General features: G+C 38.6%; 3 protein-coding genes across 5 annotated transcripts; 1 reads left to right on the plus strand and 2 right to left on the minus strand.

The window, feature by feature from the left end:
• The first annotated feature begins 1,939 nt into the window (after positions 1-1,939).
• Positions 1,940-18,852, plus strand: SSN2 (zinc finger SWIM domain protein). Of its 3 annotated transcripts, none has more exons than XM_089623106.1 (6): positions 1,940-2,203; positions 2,304-2,325; positions 2,413-2,518; positions 2,592-2,699; positions 2,802-2,909; positions 18,330-18,852. In XM_089623106.1, exons 1-5 carry the CDS (start codon positions 2,143-2,145, stop codon positions 2,901-2,903), a joined length of 399 nt encoding a protein of 132 aa, XP_089479232.1. In that variant the 5' UTR covers positions 1,940-2,142; the 3' UTR covers positions 2,904-2,909; positions 18,330-18,852. The 3 variants fall into 3 exon arrangements, with proteins under 3 accessions (XP_089479232.1, XP_089479231.1, XP_089479230.1); XM_089623105.1 differs by lacking the exon at positions 18,330-18,852 and adding an exon at positions 4,027-4,158; XM_089623104.1 differs by lacking the exon at positions 18,330-18,852 and having other exon boundaries at positions 1,941-2,203; positions 2,802-2,942.
• LOC149389125 ((S)-8-oxocitronellyl enol synthase ISY1-like) lies at positions 3,066-4,690 on the minus strand. Its single transcript, XM_089623103.1, has 3 exons — positions 4,568-4,690; positions 4,033-4,461; positions 3,066-3,808 (listed from the first exon to the last, which is right to left on the minus strand). The coding sequence occupies exons 1-3, from the start codon at positions 4,604-4,606 to the stop codon at positions 3,110-3,112; spliced, it is 1,167 nt and encodes a 388-aa protein (XP_089479229.1). The 5' UTR covers positions 4,607-4,690; the 3' UTR covers positions 3,066-3,109.
• On the minus strand, positions 12,528-15,460 carry LOC149389126 ((S)-8-oxocitronellyl enol synthase ISY1-like). The gene is made up of 3 exons (XM_089623231.1): positions 15,269-15,460; positions 14,754-15,185; positions 12,528-13,436 (listed from the first exon to the last, which is right to left on the minus strand). The coding sequence occupies exons 1-3, from the start codon at positions 15,305-15,307 to the stop codon at positions 12,738-12,740; spliced, it is 1,170 nt and encodes a 389-aa protein (XP_089479357.1). The 5' UTR covers positions 15,308-15,460; the 3' UTR covers positions 12,528-12,737.
• Positions 18,853-25,014: the final 6,162 nt, after the last annotated feature.

Here is a 25,014-nt window from a genome sequence, read left to right on the forward strand (position 1 = left end):
TCTAAATCATTTAGATTTTTGAAATCCAACTTTGCTTCTATCTGGCAGTAATAGTGACAAAAAAGGACTTCTATGTATATATATACATACATAGCATTATAGACACAGACACATAAACAGAGATACACGAAAAACTCATGCATTGCTTTTCTTATCCACACACTACAATCTCAATTCTTAAAAGACACAGCAAATCTATTTGATACTTATTATAAGTTGTATCTGAATTGTGAACACGAATTCAAGAACCACCAAACCAAAAACTACGAATAATTTAATAAAATTGAACAATAATTTTAAATTCGGAGAAAAAACTAAAAAAAGATTCAAAACCTAGTTCTTAATTCTTTAATACATCAAGCGTTTTTTTTTTCTTCTTTAAAACAAAGCAACAAAACCAGTCACATGAGACAAAAAAAAATTTACATAGCAAAAACAAAATTCGCTTCCAAAAATGACAAACAACAATGAGCAATGAGAAATCGCAGTTCAAACTAAAATCAGTTAGGAATCAAACCAAGAATAACCTTGACCCTCTAAATCTATCAGAGTGAAAAGAAAATGAGTAAAACCTGAAGGAAAATTACGATCGAACATTAATTCCATGCTTTCAAATCAAACCAGACAGTGGAAAATATATCACGAAACCAAACCAGGAACAACGAAAATATCAAAGAGGGAGTGAACCAAATACTTGAATTAAACAACAATTTTAAATCCTGATATGGAGAGTAAAAAAATAGAAAACATTCAAACCCTAAAGAAAGATAGAAAACTTGCGAACCAGGAGGAAAAACTGAACAGGCTGTTCGAGATTTATTATTAGTTTTGCTATTACAGGTCGGCGACGGGGCGGAAGCGGCTTGGCAGAGGCGGACTCGGCGGAGGAGGAAGAGTCCTGTCAAGTCGCGCAGAGGACTCGGAGCTCGTCGGGACTCGCGCTGTGATCGCGCGGTCGGCAGAGGCGCGTGCACAGTCGGGGTTGGCGCTCGCGTGAGAGAGAGGAAGAGAGGACGAAGGAGAGGGAGCGGGTGAGAGAGAGGAAGAGAGGGAAAGGGTGGTGGCGTTGTTCAGGAGAGAGGGGGCGAGAGTCAGTGAAAGTCGGAGGAAGAGAAAGAGAGCGGTGAGGTGAGATGAGGGAGATAGGTGGTGAGGAAGAATGGAGAAGAAGAAATAAGGTGAATCAATTTGATTGAGTAATGTCTTCTTAGAATAAAACTTATATACGTGTAAGATTATAATTGACTCTGTTATGAACAGTAAATGAACAGTAAATCATCGTTGTGATTTATAGTATAAAGTAGATATATATATATATATATATATATATATATATATATATATGTATGTGTGTTTTTTTTTGTTTAAGCTCAGCCGTTGGATTTGTAACTGTTCCAAATCCAACGACCATAAATGTAATAGAATATATGAATGTTGCCAACAGTAAGAAATGTATACTTTGGGATGAAATTTTTTATTTATTATTTATTTATATTTTAACCATCTTTTTCATTCTCATTTAAATATCACATCATTCACAACATTTCTTCATATCTTACAAGACAATCTTCTCATAGTCTTTCTTCCACTACTTAAATTCTCATAAAATCTTCTCATATGTTTATTTTTATTATATAAATTTCATATATTATTTTCTTATATAGTTTTAATTTAAAAAAAATGTCCATATCTTCCCGGTTTTACATTTTAGTCTTTATTTACTAAAATACTATATTTTAATCATTTGAAAAAAAATATTTATTTTAATGTATGGAAGTGGAAATTTTCACTAAGAGAATGTAAATTTCCATTTTATGGTGAGTGAAATTTCGATCAACACTTGAATGAATAATTCTTTTTAGTCAAACTCGGAATTTCGTGCTCAATGAAAGTGGGCTAGCCTATATTTATCCCTAAACATGCCCAAGGCCTAAAGGACTAAAAAAAAAAAACACCTCGCAGCAATGTAAGCAAAATTAACGATCATCAAACGATAAGGAAGTTTAGTAAAAAAAAAAAAAATGGAAGTTTAGTGGTTTGGATAAAATCAGAGAATCAATAAGACGTTAGTTTTGTAAGAATTATCATGACAATAATTACCCTCTGGCCTCTGGTGATTCCCTTCCAAATACTCGAAAGAGAATGAGTTCTAGCGGTCTGGTGGCCGAGAGTGTGTGGAAAGAAATTGAGTCAACTCGTTCAGGTACCTTTCGAGTCTCGACTCACACACACACACAACCATTCTTATCACTTTCGTTGTAGTTTCTTTGACTCTTTTATTTGGATTTTTCGTCACCGGACAGTCTCAGAAGATCAACTCTCAATGTAAGTAATAATAAGCCATCCACAGAAAGATCAACTTCGCAATTATCGATCGAAAGTGTTACACATGGGTTTAAAATTAAAATTTAGGTTACATTTCTTGTTCGGAAAGAACTTCGAGAGAGCGACTAGGATTGTGGATCAAAGAGGCGTCAAGAAAATCTCAGGACAGCCCAGTGGTCGCTCTATCTTTCAGGTTCGATACCATTTCTGGAAATACCATTTCTGTGTAAACAATTATGAATCAGTTTCTTAGTGATGATGTTCAGGTAGTGGGAGAATCAAGAAGCAAAGAGGAGTACTTTAGCTTCCCTGACAACTTCTGTGCCTGCTATTCATTTTTCTATGACGTCGTCAACAGAGGAGAACAGCTTTGTGTAAGCAAAATTGTCTGTGTTAGGGTTCTTTCTTACTAGGCTTGCTCATATTAGTACTATTTTTTTTCTCTTAATTATCGCTTTCTCTGTCGCGATTCGCAGTGTAAGCACCAATTAGCAGCGAGGCTCGCTGCTTCGCTAGGATCGTTCATAGAAGTTGAGGTGTCTGATGAGGAGCTAGCATTGTTGCTCTCCAAGCTCTAGAAATGGGTATTTATGAAAACCCCTGATTTTTTAATTCGATATAGTTGCTCGAGTTAGCTTTATACATTGGTGTAGAGAAGTATAAAATTTTAAGTGTTCTAAATTTAGTCTTTGCACCAGCCTATAGCAAATAAACACAAAAAACCTCTTTTCATTCGGTAGATCAAACAAAACAATAATAATAATAATGAATCCCAAGTGGGAGATCAAGGAACGATTTTATGAGCCTTGATCTTATCGATCCAAGAGCTGAAGGAGGACTTGGTGTTCCTGAACCCGAGGAACCCGTGCTCTTTACTCTTGTTCATGCAGCTCAAGATCGAGCCGAAGCCAAGAGCGATATCGACTAGCCACCAACACCCGACTTCCTCAAACTTTGTAGCCACAAGCCCGTTCTCTCTCACGATCTCGTCCCAAACCCCACCTTTGTCCCTCATCATATCTTCCAAGCTCTCGCTCGCCCCCACTTCGTCGAAATCTCCGCACTCGATCCCAAACTTCTCCGCCAGGACCGGCCACAGGTGCTTCCACTTGAACACGTCGCCGTTGTAGCAGTTGAATGCTTCGTTCTTGGCGTTGGGCTCCACCGAGGCCCATATCTGCTGCTCGGCTATCAGGCCCGCGTCGGAGGCGTCCCGGTAGCCTTCCCAGCCCATTCGGGTCCCCGGGAATCTCAGCTTCTTTCCTTCGTGCTTGCAAATGGCCGCGTAGACGCAGAGCCCGCCCAGCGCGTTCATCAAGCTCAGAGGAGAGAACCCGAAGATCATTCCGGGGCGGTGGACCGACCATGTCAAACCTTCCTTCCTCTTCACTTCCTCGCTCAGGATGTCTTCTTGGACGTAGTAGAAGTTCTCCACGTCTAGCCTCGGGAGCCCCTCGTGGTGGGGTGTATCGTGGGGTTTGATCTATTTTTTTTTTTAATCAGGGAAGCTCAAGATTAGAAAAGATTTCGTCAGTTTTTGAAATCCCCAGTATTTTCCTTCCGTTGGACATTGAGTATATCAGGGAAGAAAAAGAAAACCCGCAACTCTTTTCTCGTAAATCTCATTCATTTAATCATAATCACCCGGCGTATTTCCATCTTGGATGATTATTTTAAAGGTCTAATAAACAAAAGTATCAGAATTACCCGTGCCATGAGATCGAATGGGCCGGTGTAGTGCTTCCCACCGGTCTGGAGGCACACGTGGCGCAAGTTCGGAGCATTGGCAATGACAGCGTCGAGGACGTTCTTGAGCATTGCCCCGTTGACTTGACAGTTCTCAGCCTCTGTGGGGCGGCTCGACCATGTCACATAGAACACGTGAGTCACGTCTGTGAGCGCCGAGAGCCGCTCCCTCGCCTGCCCGACATCCGACACGTCGCACTGCACGTACGTCAGAGGCCCGTCGGCCAGCCACACGGGCCGGGCCCGCCGAGCCACTCCGTAGACCTTCCACGGCCCGCCGGGGGTGTCGGCCAGCGGGAGGATCTCCGCCAGGCTGGTCCCCACGATGCCGGTCACCCCCACCACCAGCGCCACGCTCTCGTACTTCTCCGGCGGCTCCTTGTTCCGTCTCTGCTTAACCATTTCATGACAATGCAATAAGAGAGAAATGGAGTTGAAAGTGGGATCGAGATCGAGATCGAGATCGAGAAAAAGGAAAATGAACAAGGAAACTTGCCTTGGTTGCTCCTATAGCCCCAGCCCACCACCAACTCATTGTTATGGTGTATTGAAAAAAAGTTTTGAGAAGTGAGTGATTGTATATGGCTGTGTGTGCGCTCTAGTAATGTGATACGTGGATTGATCGGAGAGAAGATGGTGGTTTATGAGTGTATATTATTGCTATTTAATGTGTGATTGAGACTGCTATAGAGATGGGGCTCCAATACATAGAGCGTTGAATGTATAATAGCGCCTTTTATTTTCCTTTTGTTATAAATTAATCTAGAAGTAGCACTTACTATTAGAATAATCTAGAAGTAGCACTTACTATTAGAATAATCTAAAACTAGCATTTATTATTAGGGTTTATTTACATTCTATGTATGTGTACAAAGCAGAAAGGCACAAAAAAATCAATAACATCGTAAACGGGACCGGATCCTTGGTTTTTAGACCGTTAGTCCGGTTTTAAACGGTTTAAAATTTAGAATTATACACAGATATGAGTAAATAAGTTGGTTATTCTACATTACTATTTTTTTTTTCAAATTAGACAGATCTAAGAGTAAGAGTGTTTAGTTACGAACAAGTAACTAAAAATGTCAATTTTGTCATTATTAGTTATATGTTTGTAACTAAACACTCTTAGATCTGCCTAATTTGAAAAAAATAGTAATATGAAATTAGCCACTTATTTACTCCTACTAGTGTCCAAATCCCTTAAAAATTTCACCGGTCTGGTTTGAACTTTTAAATGGTCCGGTCCGGTCTAAACATTTTAAACAGTGGTTTAGACCGGATCGGACCGGTTAGTATTTAAATAAAAATGTCTGAAACGGTCTAGTCTAAAGACAGTCCGGTCTAGAATGGTCTAAAAGAGAATCGGACCGGTTATTATTTAAGAAAAATATAAATAAAAAATAGATTATAAAATAGTCAAGTTTAAAATGGTCCAAAACGGTCCAGTCTAAAACGGTCCGAAACGGTTTAAACCGGACCGGATTGTTTTAATCGGTTTGGTCCGGAAAAATTAAGTCTGTCCGGTTTGATTTTTGGACTGGTTTTAGACCGGACCAGACCGTGGACCCCTCTAATATAAAGCCTTTTACATAAATGCAATAGACACAACTTTCAGCCTCACTTTCTCTCCAATTACTTGGTATCAGAGCGTGGTTACCTACAAATCCGAATTAGCAGTTTAAAATACGAAATTATCAATCCCTTTCTGGGTTCGAAATTCGTTCATCCTCACCTAAAATCCGTTCCCATATAAAAACCCTAATTTATCCTTCAAATTTAAACATAACTTCACCCTTTTCGGTTGAAATATTAATCTCACCATCCTCATAGAACGACCGAGCATCAAATTTCGACCGAGTCTATGCCGAACACCAACCCAGAAGCTTGCCCACGCGCCTCCTACCGCACCATACGCTTCGCTCGTCTCCGCTGCGCGTGAAGCCCACGCGCCACCCTGTCGGTGCCATTTTCCGATTTTGTCGACTTCCGCCGCTTCGTCCACCTCTACATGGTCTGTTCGACTTATTTATTTCAGTTTTCCCTCTTTGGTCAGACATTTTATCTTTATTCTCGTTTCATTTGCGTCGGTCTCGTATCACCTTGACGTCTCGCTGTCTTTGTGTTGTTGCCCAGGTCGAAATGGTTGAACAGAAACATGTTGGTGTATCGGAGATGGTGCCTGTTCTCTCAAAGATCACGGGCCACAAGTTGAATGGTTCGAACTACCTTGATTGGAGCATGATGATTCGTTTGTTCCTGTAAAGTATCGATAAAGAGAATCACTTGACCGACTCTTTCCCGAGTGACGAGTCGCGACAAACATGGCTTCGCGAGGATGCTCGTATTTTTCTTCAAATCCGAAACTCAATTGATGGTGAAGGAATTGGCCTTGTTAATCACTGTGAGTTCATCAAAGAGCTAATGAATTATTTGAACTTCCTTTACTCTGGGAAAGAAAATCTTTCTCGTATAATTGATGTGTGCAAAACTTTATATAGGGCTGAGAAACAAGACCAATCACTCCCTTCTTACTTTATGGAGTTTAAAAAGACATACGAAGAGTTCAACATGCTGCTTCCCTTCAGCTAAGATGTGAAAGTTCAGGAGCAACAACAAGAGCAAATATGGCCATCATGAGTTTTCTAGCGTGACTCCCTTCGACTTTGGAGACTGCAAGGTCAGACATTATCTATGGCTTTGACATTTCCTCACTCCAAGTGGTATTCAGCCGCATTCTTTGTATGGAGGGACCCCACCTACTCATGACAGCGGAGCCTTGCTATCTCGAAACACGTATGACTCGCTCTGCTAACTGCAAACCTGGAGTTCCACAAACTTTTGACTCTCACCCTAAAGAGTCCGGCACGATCACTTGTAACTACTGCAAGAAACCAGGCCACACCAAGCAAGAGTGACAAAAGCTCTTGTACAAGATTCAGAAGAACCACTCGGCCCACATTGCATCCGCCTCTAATGACTTGATTCGTGTCTCTGCTGATGAGTATGCCAAATTTTACGAGCACTAGGAATCACTAAAGACTTAAAAATCCTCTGCCATTGCCGAATCAGGTAATCCGAATGGGTGTCTCATTTCCTCATCCTACAAATGGGTCATTGATTCTGGTGCCACAGATCATATGAAAAGTGACTCTTCTCCACTCTCACACCTCATGCTTTCGCATATACGATTACTTTAGCCGATCGATCTCCATGAAATGCTATTGGCTCGGGAACTATCACGTCCACTTGCTTCCTTATCATTATCCCATGTCTTGCATTTACCAAACTTATCATTCAATTTCTTGTCTGTTAGCCAACTCACAAAAAACATTGAATTGTTCAATCTCATTTTTTTCTCGACTCTTGTGTTTTTCAGGATCTTATGACGAAACAAATTATTGGTAAAAGATATGCATATAGAGGTCTCTACATCATCGACGCATCCAAATTTATTTCTTGTCCCAGCGTCACATTTGCCTTTGAATAACATTGTCGTTTAGGTCACCTTTCCCTTCATCTTCTCAAGCTACTATGTCCTCAATTTCGCTCGGTTTCCTATTAGACTGTGAGTCATGTCAGTTTGCTAATGATGCATCGCCTTAGTTCTAGTCCTAGAGTCAATAAGCGATCTAGCGCTCGTTTTGAGTTAGTTTATTAAGATGTTTGGGATCCTTGTCCAGTTGTGTCCAAACCAGGGTTTGGATACTTTATCACTTATGTTGATGATTTTTCTCGTGTAACTTGGTTGTTTGTAATGAAAAATCATTCATAATTATTCTCATTATTTTGTTCATTTTGTGCGGAGGTTCGTACTCAATTCAATGTCTCTATTCACACCTTCCGTAGTGATAATGCAAAAGAATACACGTCCAGTCAATTCCAAAATTACATGGCCCAAAATGGCATTCTCCACGAAACATCTTGTGTTGATACTCCGTCCCGAAATGGAGTTTCCGAACACAAAAACAAATACCTTCTCGAAACTGCGCGAGCCTTGCTATTTCAAACAGGTGTTCCAAAGTGTTTTTGGGCCGATGCTATCTCTACTGCATGTTTCCTTATCAATTGTATATCATCATCTATTCTTCAAGGTGCGATTCCATACAAAACGATGTTTCCCAAAAAGTCTTTATTCCCAGTTAATCCAAAAATCTTTGGTAACGCATGTTTTGTTCGGGATGTCCATCTAGGTCTCACAAAATTAGATCCAAAATCTTTAAAATGTGTGTTCTTAGGATACTCTCGTTTTCAAAATAGGTATCGATGCATTGATTTCACATTTCTAGAGCACTTACTATACTTTGCATCTGAGAGACAAGCATTGCACCACCAGAGGATGATGAACTTTTAGTTTATCCAATCACCTCTCCAGACGTTTCATCACTAGTCGCCCTTTAGCATATAATTCCATAGGCACCACCGAACCTGCTCCCAATGTTATACTACCTTATCTTCCTTTACCACCTATCATATACACTCGACACATTTTCCCGGCACGACACACACTCATCGATCCTTCAGAGACATGTCGTACACTGGGTCCTTCGTCATCAGATCCACCTTCAACCGATGATCTCCCCATCACATTACACAAAGGTAAACACCAGTATACCTCTCCCGTTTCTTCCTCTATATCATATAATCTTTTGTCATCCTCTTCACGTGCCTTTGTTTCATCACTTGACTCAATCACAATTTCTAAAACTGTTCGTGAAGCCGTAGATCATCCACGTTGGCAGAAAGCAATGACATAGGAAATGAATGCCTTAGATGACAATGGTAATTGGGAACTGGTTACTCTTCCTTCAGAGAAACGAGAAATTGGATGTAAATGGGTCTTCACGGTCAAATGAATCCAGATGGAACTCTTGCTCGATTGAAGGCTCGCTTAGTCGTCAAAGGCTCGATTGAAGGCTCGCTTAGTTGTTAAAGGCTCGCCAAGTTGATGTATGTTTGACTTTTCATCTCCTTAGCGGAAACTCATAACTTGTACCAAAGGCTCGCCAAGTTTATGTATGTTTGACTTTTCATCTCCTTAGTGGAAACTCATAACTTGTACCTATGCATTTATACATAGGGACCTACATGAAGATGTATACATGGGGCAACCACTTAGTTTTGTTGCTTAGTGGGAGAATGGCAGAGTTTGTCGTCTTCAAAAAGCGTTATATGGGCTAAAACAAAGCCGTTGTGCTAAGTTCAGAAGGTTTAGCCGAGCCCTTGAACAGTTTAGGCTACTAAAGAGCAAATCTGACCACTCTGTTACTTTCAGGAAAATAAAAGACTGTATCATTCTTCTAGTCATTTATGCTAACGATATCGTAATTCATGTAGATATCGTAATTACATGACGTGATACTACATGAATTTCGTCTCTCAACACCTTTCTCCACACTCAGTTTCACACGAAGGACTTGGTTACGCTAAAATACTTCATGGATGTTGAATTAACGAGAAGCAAAAAAGGTATATATTTATCACAGATGAAGTATGTACTTGATTTGCTTTCCGAGACAAGAAAATTAAGGGCCAAGCCATATAGTGCCCTAATGACTCCCAACATTCAGCTTACGAAGGGAGGAAAGCCAATGGATGATCCTGAACGATACAGAAGATTGGTCGGCAAACTGAACTACCTCACCGTAACTCGCCCAAACATTGCATACTTCGTTAGTACAGTAAGTCAATTCTTGGCGTCTCCGACAGTTGACCATTAGACAACATTAGAGCAGATCTTGTACTACTTGAGAAGAGCACTAGGGTGTGGGATCTTGTACTTTAATCATGTTCATACTCACAATGAATGCTTTACAGATGCAGATTGATAGGGGATCGACTACTGGGTATCGCGTCTTTGTAGGAGGAAACTTGGTCTCATGGAAGAGCAAGAAGCAACATGTGGTATTGAGATATAGTGCTGAGTCGGAGTATAGAGCTATGGCACGAGCAACATGTGAGATAATGTGGATACACCAACTATTGACAGAGATAAGCTTCAACATCTCTTTGTCGGCGAAGTTATGGTGTGACAATCAAGCTGCTATTCATATCGCATCCAATTCAGTATTCCACGAGAGAACAAAACACATTGAAATCGACTGCCACTTTGTTCGTGAGAAGATTTAACAAGGCTTAATTTCCACATCATGTGTAAAGACAGACGATCAATTATGGAGATATTTTCTTAAAGGCTCTAAATGGGGTTCGGATTAAATATCTTTGTATCAAGCTGGGTATGATAAATATATATACTCCAGCTTGAGGGGAAGTGTTATAGAATAATATAGAATTAGCATTTACTATTAGAATAATCTAGAATTAGCATTTATTATTAGGGTTTATTTACGTCCTCTCTATATGTGTATATAAAGCCTTTTAAGTGAATACGATATACACAATTTTCAGCCTCACTTTTTCTCTAACTACTCCTTTTAAAGATACTTTAATGTAGCATGTGGAGATGTCTATGAAAAAGTTGTCCTTCTGATCATACAAGAATAGTATTTTAATTTTCTATTTGGAGGTTCTTCTCACCCTAAACTCGCTCGATGTGAACCCGACTGCAAGGAAATTGAGGCCACCAAATGAGTGTGTTCGAAGCTTCACAAAAGGTTCAAATGTATGTCTTGTTGGGGCCTAGTTGTCCACAAGAGGTGATTCTGCTTGAATTTTCGGGTATGGGAGGCCCTTCTTGGCATCGAACAGGGAGGTCATGTGCTCCATGTTGTGGAGACGGCTCGCCACGAGACTTCCAAAAACAAAAGCATAAGTGAGTCGTGCACCATTGGACCCTACCTCTAGTTAAGTCGTTTGTAAGGTGGGAAAATTGTTCAACATAAAAGATAACTCTTTCGAAGGCCCCCGAAGACATCTTCAGATTCCTTAACGTAGTCGCCACGTCCACGTCTATGTTTATTTGGTGTTTGGAAAAACTGTTTTTACAAAAAACTTCAAAAGCGATTTTAGATTTTGTACAAGAGATTGAAAAGCTAGGATTCCTAGCTTTTGGAAAAAGTGTTTTTAAGTTCACTATACAAATTACCGTAATATCCTCGTACAAAGTGTTTCTAAGTCATCTGTACTTTGCCCAGTATGATATTCTAAATTTTATCTCCCCTCGTAAATTCTGGGGATATTGTACCATAATACATAACTTTTTTATCTGCCTCATCTTTTTTTTTTCCCTATCTAAGAGTGAAACTTGTTTAAAAATGATTTGTGCATTTTATTGGAATATCGTTGGTCGTTGGAGTCCAATAGTAGTTTGTATTGTTACGTTATCTTTTTTTCTCTTTGATTTTTTTAAGAAAAAAATATTATTCATATATATGCATATAAATAAGCATATTAATAATTATTATTTAATTTTTAAGAACATGTCTATTTTAGTCTTTTTACTATAATATATTTATTTTACCAAATGCTAAATCAGATTTTGTTACCAGTAACAACTGTTTTATAAACAGTTTACCAAACACCTGTTAGTTTTTGGTAAAAAAAACATTTTTTTTTTCAAAAAACTGTATCTAAACAAACTAAACACCTGTTAGTTTTAAAAAAAATAGTTTCTAAACAAACTTTTTTTAAAAACAAAGCTATGCCAAACGAGACCATTATTTCAGCAAATATTTAAGCCGATCATTTAAAATTCCATATTACATCAAACTTGATGGCTAAACCGATTTTCATTATGAAGTTGAGCCTAAAGATGATAAACTTGATAGCTTGTTTTCTGCCGCCAATGATTTTTTATTATTATTTTACATTGAAAATCTATTATGGGTAGATCCGTGGATGAGATATGACATTATGCAATTAATTAAGCTTTCATCCTTATATCAACCGTCTGATAAGAGAGCGTTTATCCAATATATAAGATTAATGAGATTGTAATACACATAATTTAGTGAACAATGACACCGCAGTTTCCCCTGTAAAGAAGTTACGGTCAATTTTGACAAAGATTAAAACAGACAAGTATTATGAACACAGAGAGAGAGAGAGAGAGAGAGAGAGAGAGAGAGATTATTTATCAATCAGTCTATAGATCTTCCCGAAGGCATCAAGAATTAAAAAAGTTGTATATTACGGACAAAAAAAGAGTATTGATATGAATAAATTTTCTCTTTGTTTAGTTTTCATGGTTCAATCCACAATAATGTCTTATAGCTGTTGAGATCATATCTATATGCAGCATAAAGTTTGCCTAGTACTCAAGTCCATTATATATATGTTCGAATTACATCGCAGTGTTTGATACATTAATGTCAAATTGTCTTAGAAACTCAGCAAAAGAAAACCTGTCGTTAAAAATGACTACACTTGCTAGAAGAAATTAAAGAGTTAGGGGATTATGTAATTATTTGTGTTTTTTGTGCCTTATTTTTCTAAAAGTATCTGGTGAAGATAAACAAATATCTGCAACGATCAACTTAAATGCAAGAGAAGAAAAAATAAATCAGAAATTAGTGGCAATTTATAGCATATAAAGATCATGTTTTTTATTACACGCAAGATTTAGAGACACCGCTCAAACACGACCACGTTCAAACATAGCGTCCATTAAAAAAAAACACATTGATTCCACAAACACAAGACATAAGCACAAACAAAATCCCTCTCACGAGATTCTTTATTTATTATTTTTTTTTTTTGTTTCTTGACGTTCAAGGAACAATCTTGTGAGCCCTCATCTTATCGACCCAAGACACGAAGGAGGCCTTGGTGTTCCTGAACCCGACGAAGCCGTGCTCTTTGCTCTTGTTCATGCTATCGAAGTTTGAGTCGGCCCCAAGCAAGACATCCAAGTACCACCAACACCCGATCTCCTCCAACTTGGTCTCGACCAAACCGTTCTCCCTCGCAATCTCGTCCCAAACCCCGCCTTTGTCCCTCATCGTCTCCGCCAAACTCACCCTCTCATCTCCTTCCTCATCCTCGCACCACTCGATCTCAAACTGCTCCGCCAGAGCCCGCCAGATGTGCTTCCACCGAAACAAGTCCCCGTTGCTGCAGTTGAAGGCCTCGTTGCCCGCGTTGGGCTCGACCGCGGCCCATATGTGGTGCTCGGCGATGAGGTCCGCGTCAGAGACGTCCAAAAGGGTGTTCAAGCAAGCCCGGCCCGCGGGGAAGCGCAGCTTGGCGCCCTCGTGCTTGCATATGGCGGCGTAGGCGCAGAGGCCGCCGATGAGGTTCATGGCGCTGACGGGAGAGAATCCGAAGATGATTCCGGGGCGGTGGACCGACCACGTCACACCTTCTTTCCTCTTCACCGCCTCGCTCAGGATGTCTTCTTGCACATAATAGAAGTTTCGGGTGTGTAGCCGAGCCATGTCCTCCTCAAATGGTGGCTCGTGTGCCTTCACCTGTTTTTTTTTTTTTTTTTTTTTTTTTTTGTTTACATGTCACAAAATTTACAAGATCATTCATTATTTTCTGCGTGAAACTTGGTTAAATGTGCTTTTATTCATCTTAACCAATGTTTTAAACGGCGTAAACGGTAATTGAGGGGATTTATGTTTTTGAGGCGAGGCGTATACCTCAAAAGTAAATTAAAGATATTTTATGAATTCGAAATAATCTCAAAATAGTTTTAGACTTGTAATTCTTAGTATAACTCTCAAATACTAATTTAACAATGAGAACATGTCTGACTCATAAAACTTCTAACAATCAAACGCTAAATAAACTTGAGACTCTAAAAGTTAAACATTCCACCATCGTCACGCAGGAGCGGAGAAGACTTAGAGATGGGAATGCGATTATGCTTTAGGATATGCGATTAATAAACCCTAGTCTAACGTTTGTCTTTTAGTTTTTTACTTAAAAAACCAAAAAAATAAAGGCCCGAACATTTAATTTAGCCTTTTTTTAACGCGTACGCTTAAGACGTACGCCTAAACCCAAAAAGGTGTCAGAGGATTTTTTTTTTCCGAGTCTTAAGCCTTGAGGCTTTTTTCGACCGCCTCACCTCAAGGCGTGCCTTGAAAACGCATTTTTAAACACTTATCTTAACCAAAACATTTTGCATAACATAACCTCCAAATATAAAAAGGCATACGTTCTCGAAAACCACATTCCGACGAGACCACCAAGTTTGAGAACTTCACCGCCCCTTAGCCTACGTGCAATCATGGATTTCGGCCATAAATCTAACCCTTTGTGGTTCTAAGTGTCGATCCAAAGACGACATTAACATTAACAGTGTCACTGGCGGACCCAGAAGTCTTTTTTAGGGTGGGCCAAAAAAATGTTTAGCTGTAAAAAAAAAAAAAAATTTGACTGAAAATTTTGAGTGGAGGGGAGCCAAGGCATCCTCACCCCTCCACCTGGGTCCGCCACCGACAGTGTGAATAAAATATTTACCCCATATACACAAATATATATATATATATATATATATATATATTTACATGATGCATTTAAATTATTTACACTTTGTTTTAAATTTTAATTAGTTTAAAGTTAAACTAACTAAATATGATTTATATTTATATTCATTTCTCTAATGTCTATTTAGCTAGGTGAGGTGACCCTATATTTATTATCAATTAACTCCGCTCATTTAAATAATTACGAGGTGGACAAAAGTCCCGAAAGATCATGGCACACATTAAACCACATCTCCCTCGTATATAATGTTTTTTTGGCTCTGTTCTATCTATCCCTTTCGGTATACATACCTTTCCCAAGGATTCAAACGCTCCAACGTAGTGCTTCCGTCCAGTCTGTAGGCACACGTGGCGCAAGTTCGGCGCGTTGGGTATAACCGCGTCCAGAACATTCCTCAGCATCGCGCCGTTGACTTCGCAGTTCTCCTCCTCCGTGGGCATACTGGTCCACGTGACATAGAACACGTGCGTCACGTCGGTCAACGTGGCGAGGCGGTCGCGAGCCTGGTCGGCGTCCGAGACGTCGCACTGGACGTAGGTCAAAGGGTGGTCGGAGAGCCACGTGGGCCGCGGGCGACGCGCCACGCCGTAGACCTTCCAAGGCCCTCCCGGAGTGTCGTTTAGTGGGAGAATCTCGGCCAGGCTGTTCCCCACGATTCCGGTCACTCCCACCACCAACGCCACGCTCTCGTACGCCGGCGCGTCCTCGTACTCGCTTCGTTTCTGTTGATTTAATTTAATTAAAGAAACAAAAATAGGACATGTTTTAATAAATTGGAAGTTAAATGGAAGAATTAATGACTTGCCTTGGCAGCTCCGATAGCCCCAGCCCACCACCAACTCATCGCTTTGATGTGAAAGTGTTTGAGAGAAGAGAAGATTAGAGAAGAAAGAGTTTAATTTTATGGTTTGGTTTGGTTGGTCTGTGATTCTTCGAAGAGCAGTGCATACAAAGCCGTGTGAATTTTTTGTTCCTGACACGAGTTTATAATGTTTTTTCAAATTATAAATACTTATTCGATTTTTTTTTTTTAAATGAAACTGTAAACAATCTGCCTTGAATTTGTAACAAAAATATTAACATCAATAAGTAGTGAATTATTTTACTTTAAAAGATTATTTAAAGACTAAAATATAACAGCATGATAATTTAGGGACTGTTATTTACGCTAAACGGCAAAAGGAAATCAAATACAAAAAAAAGGCGATGTAGTTAAATAATCAATTTGAAGTTTTGAATTTGTAAAATAGCTAAATTTTGTCTTAATTTAGTGAAATAACGAAAATGTCCAACAATTTAATTTCCCAAAAAATTTGACCCAAAAATTAATTTTTTTGAAAGTGATCAATTACTTATAATAGTTGTAAAAAATTTTAATTTTGACTGTGAAAAAAATTTTGAAAACGTAAATTTGACTACTTTGCTGAAAAATTGAAACTTTGACTATTTTGTTAATCAATAAGTTTCAAATGATTATTTTGTACCATTTTTCCAAACAAAAAAAAGACATGAAGATAAATAGTCTTGATTTTAAGCTACGACTTAATTACGATATACTAGAGGGAAATAGAAACTTGAGACAATATTTTAAAATAGATTTTAAAAAAAATACAAACTAACAAAGTAGAAAAAAAAAATACAAACTAACAAAGTAGAGTTTTTTTTCTTTTTTTTTCAATGACTTTTCTCCTTTTTGTTTGTGGTTTTCAAACAAAGGAAAAAGTTAAGGAAAAAACAGAGTTGCTCACTGAAATCATGTGACTTGAAAACTACGTTTTGTTAAGGAATTAGCAATCAATTGGAAGACTACCACTTTTGCCACATCAAGAGTGGAATATTTCATCCACCATTAGAGACGTGCAATAACCAACTATATCTTGACAAAAAAAAAAAAAAAAAAAAAAAAAAAAAAAAAAACTCGTGTGCTTCTGTATGATTTGGGTCAAGGATCTGTTTACCGTTACCGTTATCGTATCGGGACTTCAATTTTAAGGGAAAATCGCTTACCGGAATGAAAACCGAGAGAGATTCAGACAAAAAAAAAAGGCAATCGGTACTGGTAAGAAACCGCTTACAGTAGACGAAATCGACAAAAATGTAGGAAACCGATGGGTATTCAAAAAATATTTTACAATAATAAACACTTTTTTTTTCATATTTTGCAAAACTAAATTACTTAGATTACAAATACATACGACAAAATATAAAACACAAAGTTCAAACCAATATAAAATTCAACATAAAGTACCGTAAAATCAAACCTTGATTACAACACGTATGAAAAAATATAAAACACAAAGTTCAAACTAAGATAAAATTCAACATAAAGTACCATAAATCAAACCTTGATTACAACATGTACGAAAAAAATATAAAACACACTACTTAGTAATTATTATACGTGAAGTGTCTCTCGTCACTCGTGAATGAGAACCGAACGCCATAATTCATCATCAAATTAATTTTAATTTTACATAAACATGATCACAATCATCAATTCATCATCAAATTAAGTTTAATTCAACATAAACATAATCAACATCACAATCATCGCCAAATTAATTTAAATTCAACATAATCATGACAATAATTATGATTTCTCATCAAATAAATCAATTCATCATCATATTCTAGGATTAAGACACAAATCTTTGAAAAAATCCCCAAATCTCCGAAACCCTAGACTCATACCTCTCGGAAACCTCGGTTTTTGATAAACGAAGGCAGTGACGAATGGAATCCGCCGGCAAGTGCAGTCAAGTTGACGGAAATCACGATACGAGGGGGGATTTGAGCAAATGAAGGCAGAAGAAAACATAAAACGGTCGTATTTTTACCGGATTCACGACACGGCAGCGGTTTCTTCACGTTTCTTCCTGGTGAACTCCGGTTCGGCAAATCCCGGCCGAAATCCGGCCGGTTTCCCCGGAAAGCCAAACCTTGGTTTGGGTAGCTATCATTTTTTGTCTCTTGAGTTTTGACTTTTCCATTTCAAAATCTTTCCTTTGCGTTCCTAAGCTTTGGCTTTTAAAATTCCTTTCCTAAGGAGAGAGTACTGGAGTCTTGAATAGCCCTAGGGTAATAACCAATGGTATTAGGTTTCGATGGGGCGACGTTGACAGAAGAATGGCTTCATGAGGAGAAGTTGAGGATTTGACGGATATCTACGCAAACACCCGATCCGACTAGAGGAGGGAGGCTTGGCGTACGAGAACGACGAGGAGAGCCTAGAGGATGTAGACGTGCGGTGGTGTTGGGGACCTTTTTGGCGATGCAGCACACTCTGGCAGAGTTATGGCAACCCAAGAGAGGAATATTTTTGAAGGAAATTGGCCATAATCGGTACATATTTTAATTCCATCATGAAGTGGACATCCAAAGGTTGATCGAATGGAGCCCATGGACATTTAATAGAGCTTTCTTGGTCTTTACTAGGCTGGAAGTCGGGGATATTTTGAAGCACATCGAGTTGAAGACCTTGGACATTTGGGTCTAATTGCACGATGTCCAATCGGGATTTATGTCAGAATGATTGGTGAATGATGTCCGGAATTATGTGGGTCGATTCATTGCCTCTGATACAAACAATTTCATGGGGAATTGGCAAGAGTACTTTATAGTCTAGGTTTCATTGAACCTGGAAACACCTCTAAAAAAGAGAACGAAGATAAAGAAAAAAGATGGAAATTTCTTTTGGATTAATCTGAAATATGAATGAGCCCCTTCAATTTGTTTCATATGTGGAATTGATAAGTGCATAATTCTTGTTATTTTGTGATCATTCTTCACCACGTTATTCATCATAATCACTTAAAATCACGTTTACAATTGAACATCTAATGATTTGAGTGTTTACATGTGTTTAGGTGAATCCGGGGGAGTTCGGAGCTAAAATGTCAACTTTTGGAAGTAAACGGATCAGCGCACTGAAGAGGAGCAAAGCAGTAGCTGTACTGCGGTACAGCAGTCTAGTACCTAGGTACAGGAGCAAGAATCAGTGGCAGTACCGCGGTACAGTTCCGTTAAAAGCCCAATACAACTCAAGTAAAGCCCATTCGGAGTGCAATTAAAAAGGGACTTCGGATTTTGACCTAGCACACTTAGACTACGATTTTCAGAGCAAAAGAAGAGCCGCAAAGACTACGAAGAGAGAAAAGGACTTTCGGCGACAACTGGAGTACGGACAGTTTCCCCGTGGAGACCGTCCCGACTCCAAAAACTCGTTCTATCTTCTTTCTTTTTTCTATTGCTTGTATTGTTTTTTATTTAATTATGTCTAGTTAGGTTTTGAACGGTTAAGGGGAATTTCAATCCCAAAACATGAATTGAAGATCTTGGTGTAGATTTTGCTTTTTACTTCTAGTATTGAAGTTATTATTTATTTTCCAATCGTTAGTGTCCATGAATTGTTGTGTTTCTGTTTGGATTGATCACCTAGATAGGAATATTATTATTCATAGCCATACTGGCAATTTTAATCCGTAATTGTTAGGATTGCTAGTAATTAGTGGTGCGACTACGGGTACGGGTTTCGCAAGGATCTTGTGCACGTAGTGAAAAGAGTAACCGGAATTAATTGAATCACGCGTGTTGAATTTATATTGTTCCGTTCGTCTTGCTCTCTGAATTCATTGCTGTTGTTAGATTAAATCTAGGCGCGTGTTCATTAGGTTGTTTAACAATTAGGGCTCTTTATCGGCGCAACGTCGTGATTAGCTAATATCAAAGGATTGCGGAGATTATTGACCGCGTGTGTCGATTTTCTGTGGACGTTGATTTTATACGAGTTGTGCGAGTATTGTCGAACCAAGATTGAATAGGATTGTTGCGGGAGCGAATGAAACCTTAACCGTGTCTTTTTACCATTTGGTTTTCTTTGTTAAATTTATAATTTCCAAAAACCCCCCTGATTCTTTGTATTATAGTTATTTTTCTTGAAATTAGTTAATCATTTAATTAATCTAGGTCCTTGTGGGTTCGACCCTTATTTGCTGCTATACTTGGTATTCAATTAAGGAATTTATTTTTGATCGCGGAACGACACGCATCAAATTTATAATAAGTCACACAGATCGATTCTGCAAGAAGTTGTTTGACACACCGGCGGAAGAGATTGTGAAACTGTATGGGATTTGGTTGAGAGCTCAGCCAAGGCGTCAACAAATTCAAAGCGGGTCGCGATGGCTCAGGCCAGGGCCGGAGATGAAGAATGAAAAAAAGGCGACCGATGAACATCCAAGAGGAGGAGAGCGAATGAGAAATCCAAACTTTCCGCAGATGATAGATTCTAAGGAGATAATCAACGAAAGAGTAGCAGAAATTGTGGTTCCTCATTTGGTGGCGAGGAAGGTTCGTAGAGGAAAGACAATTACAGCCGAGATTTCGTTGATTGGGAGTGGAATGAAAATGGAAGGCAGATAATTAGGGGAGGCAATCACGTCGGAAAATCTGAAGATGGTTTAATTTAAAGATTTTCTCTATCAAGAAAAAGTGGATGAAGTGGGTCTGATTGTGGCTGACCCAAAAATGAGAAGAGCGGGAGTCTGGGCCTTTGAGGCCTCAAGTGGATGAGGAAGAGTAATTAAGTTGGAACTGCGGTGAGCTTGGCAACCCGCGGGCGATTCAATTCCTTCTGGACCTTGTAGGTCAAAAGAAGCCTTGTTTTATTTTTTGTGCGAGACGTTATACAAAAGAGAGAGAGAGAGAGAGAGAGAGAGAGAGAGAGAGAGAGAGAAAGTGTGTGTGTGTGTGTGTGTGTGTGTGTGTGTGTGTGTGTGTGTGTGTGTGTGTGTGTGTGTAATGGCTGAAAGGAAAACTTGGATACGAAGGTGCGTTCTCAGTTGACGTGGAAGGAAGAAAGGGAATATATCACTACTCTGGAAGATAGCTGATGTTGCCAAGCTAGTTAGTTGTTCTCCTAGCCATATTGAAGAAAATGAGAGTTAAAGCTTCTTCATCAGCAATTCCAGAAGATGTTCCAAAAGATGTTCAAGAGGATGCTTCACAAACCTCTCAAGATGATCCTGTGACAACAACTGCAGCAATAGCAGCATTGGAAACTGAGGCTACCCAGAGAAAGGGAAAGAAGAAGATTGCAGCTACGAAGCCAAGTCCAGCCAAGGAGAAGATCCAAACCAAGATGAAGAACTTGGCTTGGGGTGAAGATAACTCAACCAGAGCACTAGGAGTCTAGAAGAAGAGTGTTTGGTTCAAGTCTTAAGCTCACGCCAGCAAATGGGACATGGTTCTGAAGCGGTCAGTCATAAACGAGAAGAGGATTGACAAAGAAAAGTACACAGTTCCCTACATTATGTCCTTGTTAAAAGAGGTAAACCTATTCTCCACTGCGACTTCTTCCAAGAAGTGCAGTGTTCAACATGTTAGAGAGGTCATAGTCAACCTATTTGAGGACTTTGGGAACTCATCAAGTCCACTATTTGGAGAGATCATGATCAGGGAGAAGAAGCTGCACATCACACCTGACTCGAGCAATGAGTACGATAACTTGTTGGTTGAACAACATGCTGAACCAGAATCTTATCTTGGCAAGATCGCCGGATGTCTCACCGGAGGAGAGAAATCCAGTTGGATTGAGAACAAGATGACTTCCACTGATCTTTCCTCGAAGTATTCCCTTTTATATGGGATAGCGACAGGAACTGGTACCCCTCTCTCCACAGAGGCACCCTTTCTAAGTCCATGGCTCAGCTTCTCTATACCATATGGAACAAGAAAGCCGTCAACATCGGCGAGATCATCTTCAACCAAATTGCAGCTCATGGTGATTCCAAGAAAGTAAACCTGTTGGGAATTAAACATTCTATAACTGTGCGGAAAATAAATAACTACGCTAACATGCTATTTATTTATACGATTATTAAAACAAGATCTAGATTTGCAGATTTGAATAGAATAACCTAGAGACCGATTCAAGCAACTGATTAAAATATGAGTTTTCATATTACTTACATGTTTGGCAATCTGCTATTGACTCCTTCAATCGAGTTCTTCAAGATCCCGTTCTGAGCTCAAATAACTCAACCTTCAAGCTTTTAATCTTCGGGAACAACGACAGGACTCTCCTCGTTTGGATCTCCAGAGATGATACCATAATCTTCTGAAATGTAATCTCTGGATGGAATAAGAAAAAAGTGTGAGCTCGCTCGTTATCTCACAACGACTATGATTTAGAGATTCAGATCGTGTTGTGTTTATAGGAATGGAATCGCGAATTCCAAGGGAGAAAGAGAGAGAAGAAATTTCGGCCACACCTAGTGGTGCTGGGCGAATTTTTTTACTTTTTTTTTGTGTTCTCCTTGACCCCTTTTATAATGATAAAATGGATATATTATAGGAAGCCATTAGGGTTTCCTTATTCTCCCATATTCTTTCATATTTTATAGTTAAACATGAACCATTAGATCTTGACTACAAATCCTACTTTTTCTCTCATATATCAAATCAGAATCTAGGATATTATATTTACTTATTTTTCTCATATATTTAAGGAATCTAGATATTTGAGAATAATGAGGACAATATCTTATTTCCTTATTTAATGACAAGAATATCTCTACCGTGATTATTCTCCTAGATATTAGGAATATATTCATGAGAGAGAATAAATGACAATATCTTATTTCCTTATTTAATAGAGAGAAAATATCTCAACCATTATTATTATGTCTCTTATTTATTTAGTTACTTGATTTCTTTTCCATAAATCTAGCAACTAATTATAGAGAGAATATTGGGTATTTAAACCCTAAAGTAGGCGCCCATATGTACTGGTACTGGCCGTAGAAATTTTGAATTTTACAGTGTGCACAAGGCCCAACTTAAAATTCAATTATTTATTTACTTGATCCAACAATAAATAATTAATTCCACAATAAGTAGTTTAATTCAGCAAATAGACTAATTTTTTAATGAATGATGTTAATACATTTTACAGCTGTGAGATTATAATAATAAATATTCACTATTACTAGAGAGTTCTTATCCATCTTTATCATATCCGAATCGGGGACTATGAACCTAGAAACAGAAGCTCAAACAAATCCGATTAAATAAACGAAATAGTCATTTATCTATTCTATCGATTCGTTAATCTTGGGGATACTCCACAAAATGATCCAAGACTGCACTCTTCTTATTATTAGAATTATATTTTATTCATCGTAAGAGCGTCCACTGATTTAGTCAGTACATGATCTCAATCCCCTAGGTTCAACTCGTATCGAGAAAAGTCAATTATTTCGTTATACCCTTCATGATACATATGAGCCCTAAGCACCGTTGCTTCCCCGGCGAAAGATTCTTTCGTACGTACTTACTACGAAATTGTGCACAATCAATCAGTTCTGGAATCAACCCTTAGGTGGGTGAACATTGACCTATTTTTAGGAAGGCTGGATTCTGTATCTGTGAATCACTTTCTGGTTAGATCATATCCTAAATTTCCAAGACATAAATATTTTGGCATGATAGTAGCCATTAACGAATGAGTCAAAGAACCCAGTAATATAACCTAGAAGCCCGTGATCACTTCAGGATTTAGATTAATTCTCAATGTGACCATCATAGTGACCTTGATTAGTGTATCGTAACGATACTTAAACGACACATCAACAACCAAAGTCTGTACAGGCCTTACACTTACCAAAAAGGTAGAGTGCTCACACCAAGTGATCAACCTTCACTTGTGCCCCACATATATCAATCATTAATCACGTTTTAGCCCACCACCCGAACTTAGATGCCTATCATGTAATTGAGTTTAATACGGAGGCTATGGATGATAGTTGTTATCGATTCTCTTTAGAAAACAACCCACTAATCATAAATGCTAATACAGTAAACTTCTTATCGAATTCAGTAATCATTCATGTTTATTTTATTATCTTCAGTGAGCAATATTCCTAACAAAACCATCCCATCGGATTTCCTTCTCTCATTTATGAACTGGTTGTGAAGTAGGGCTCATGGTTGGTGGCACATAGATGCGAGCTATGCGCTGATCCAAAACTGTTCATCGGAAAGCACAAGAATGACATAAAGGGGGGGCAGCCTACACCAGTTGTGCAATAAGATGTTCCAACATCTTCATGTCCGGCAGGTAAATCAATTCTCTCCTCGTCCATGAGAGAGAAGATACTCAAGCATCTTGAAGAAGAAGTGAAGTTCAAGACGGCCGAGTGTGCAAGGATCACCAACCAGATGAGGCTTCTTACCAACCTGATCAAAGACATCAAGTATCCAATGGAGGAACAAGTTCAAGACCCTGATGAAGAAGATGAAGACGGAAGTTAAAAGTTCAAGCCATTGCGACCATAAGAATTTTTTTATGTTATTATTTTTTTACTCTCAATCTAGACTGTTATATATCCCTTGATTGTCTTTTTGTGGCAAAAAGGGGGAGTATTTTTTTTTTATTGATGAGTGTTTTAATTTTTGGGTTCATAATATCTATAGTTTAAACATTCTTGAACTTATTGGTTATGTTAAGTTGCTAGAACTTTTTTATTGAAACACTCTGTGTAGCGAGATGAGTTTGTTTTGCCATAAAAATTCCAAAGACGAGATTGTTGAATCTTTTATAACATAGTTTATTTGAAAAAAAAAATTGTAACAGACATAGCATCAAGAAGTTGTTCAAACAACTTAAAGCCAAGGTACTTGCATCTTTTCCTCCCACGCAAAACAAATCAACTAAACACATTGTTTAGTTCCAATTTTTTTCGATGAATAAGATCGGATTTGGAGAATCTGACTTATTAGATTTTGCGAATTTATAGGAACTTAGTCATATAAAATCCACCGAGGGTTTGTGTGATTTGGTCGTTCCTTTGACTGTTCGGCAAATTCATGTAGCCATAGCTTCGAGTTTGTTTCTCTATTATGCAGATCTTCATCGACAACAAACTCTAAGTAATCATAGTTTTTGTACCATCGTACTAAGTGTGGGAACATGTTTTGCATATTGACGTGCTGAGAATCTTTGGGATAAGATTGAGTGAAAGTGAGAGAGAGTCTCAAACCTAAGAAAAGCTTAGGTTGCAAAGAATCCAGAAGGTGTCAAAGACGAAGGTGTTTGCAAAGGGGAGCTTAATCAAACTTAATATTCATGTACCTTTGACGATTGTAAGTGGATTGCTTTTCAATCGGACGTATCAGTCCCCCTGAGTACGTGATTTTCATCGAACAAGATTACCAATCTCGTGTGTCTCTTATTGATTTCGTTTATATGTTTGATTCATCATTGATCTTAGTTATCTGACTAAAATCAATCAGTTGTTCAGCAAGTAATCACAACAACTTAGTTGAACAACCATCTAACATCACGTTAAGTAATTTCATATTGTACATTCAATAACACTCGTGTAGATTTTTTGTCGGCAGAGATTCCACGCAATGGATGTGGTGACAGAGACCATTGAGTCTCCAATCTTCCTAGGTCGAGTTAGACAGACCTGAGTCTCAACTCGACACAGCTTTCTAGTTCAGTTTTTTTTTTAATTCTATCGTCACATATGACATATATGTGACTTT

Source organism: Urtica dioica, chromosome 8, assembly GCF_054948205.1.
Source record: "Urtica dioica subsp. dioica isolate 48M chromosome 8, U.dioica_male_clone48M_v1_H2, whole genome shotgun sequence".
Classification (NCBI taxonomy): domain Eukaryota; kingdom Viridiplantae; phylum Streptophyta; class Magnoliopsida; order Rosales; family Urticaceae; genus Urtica; species Urtica dioica.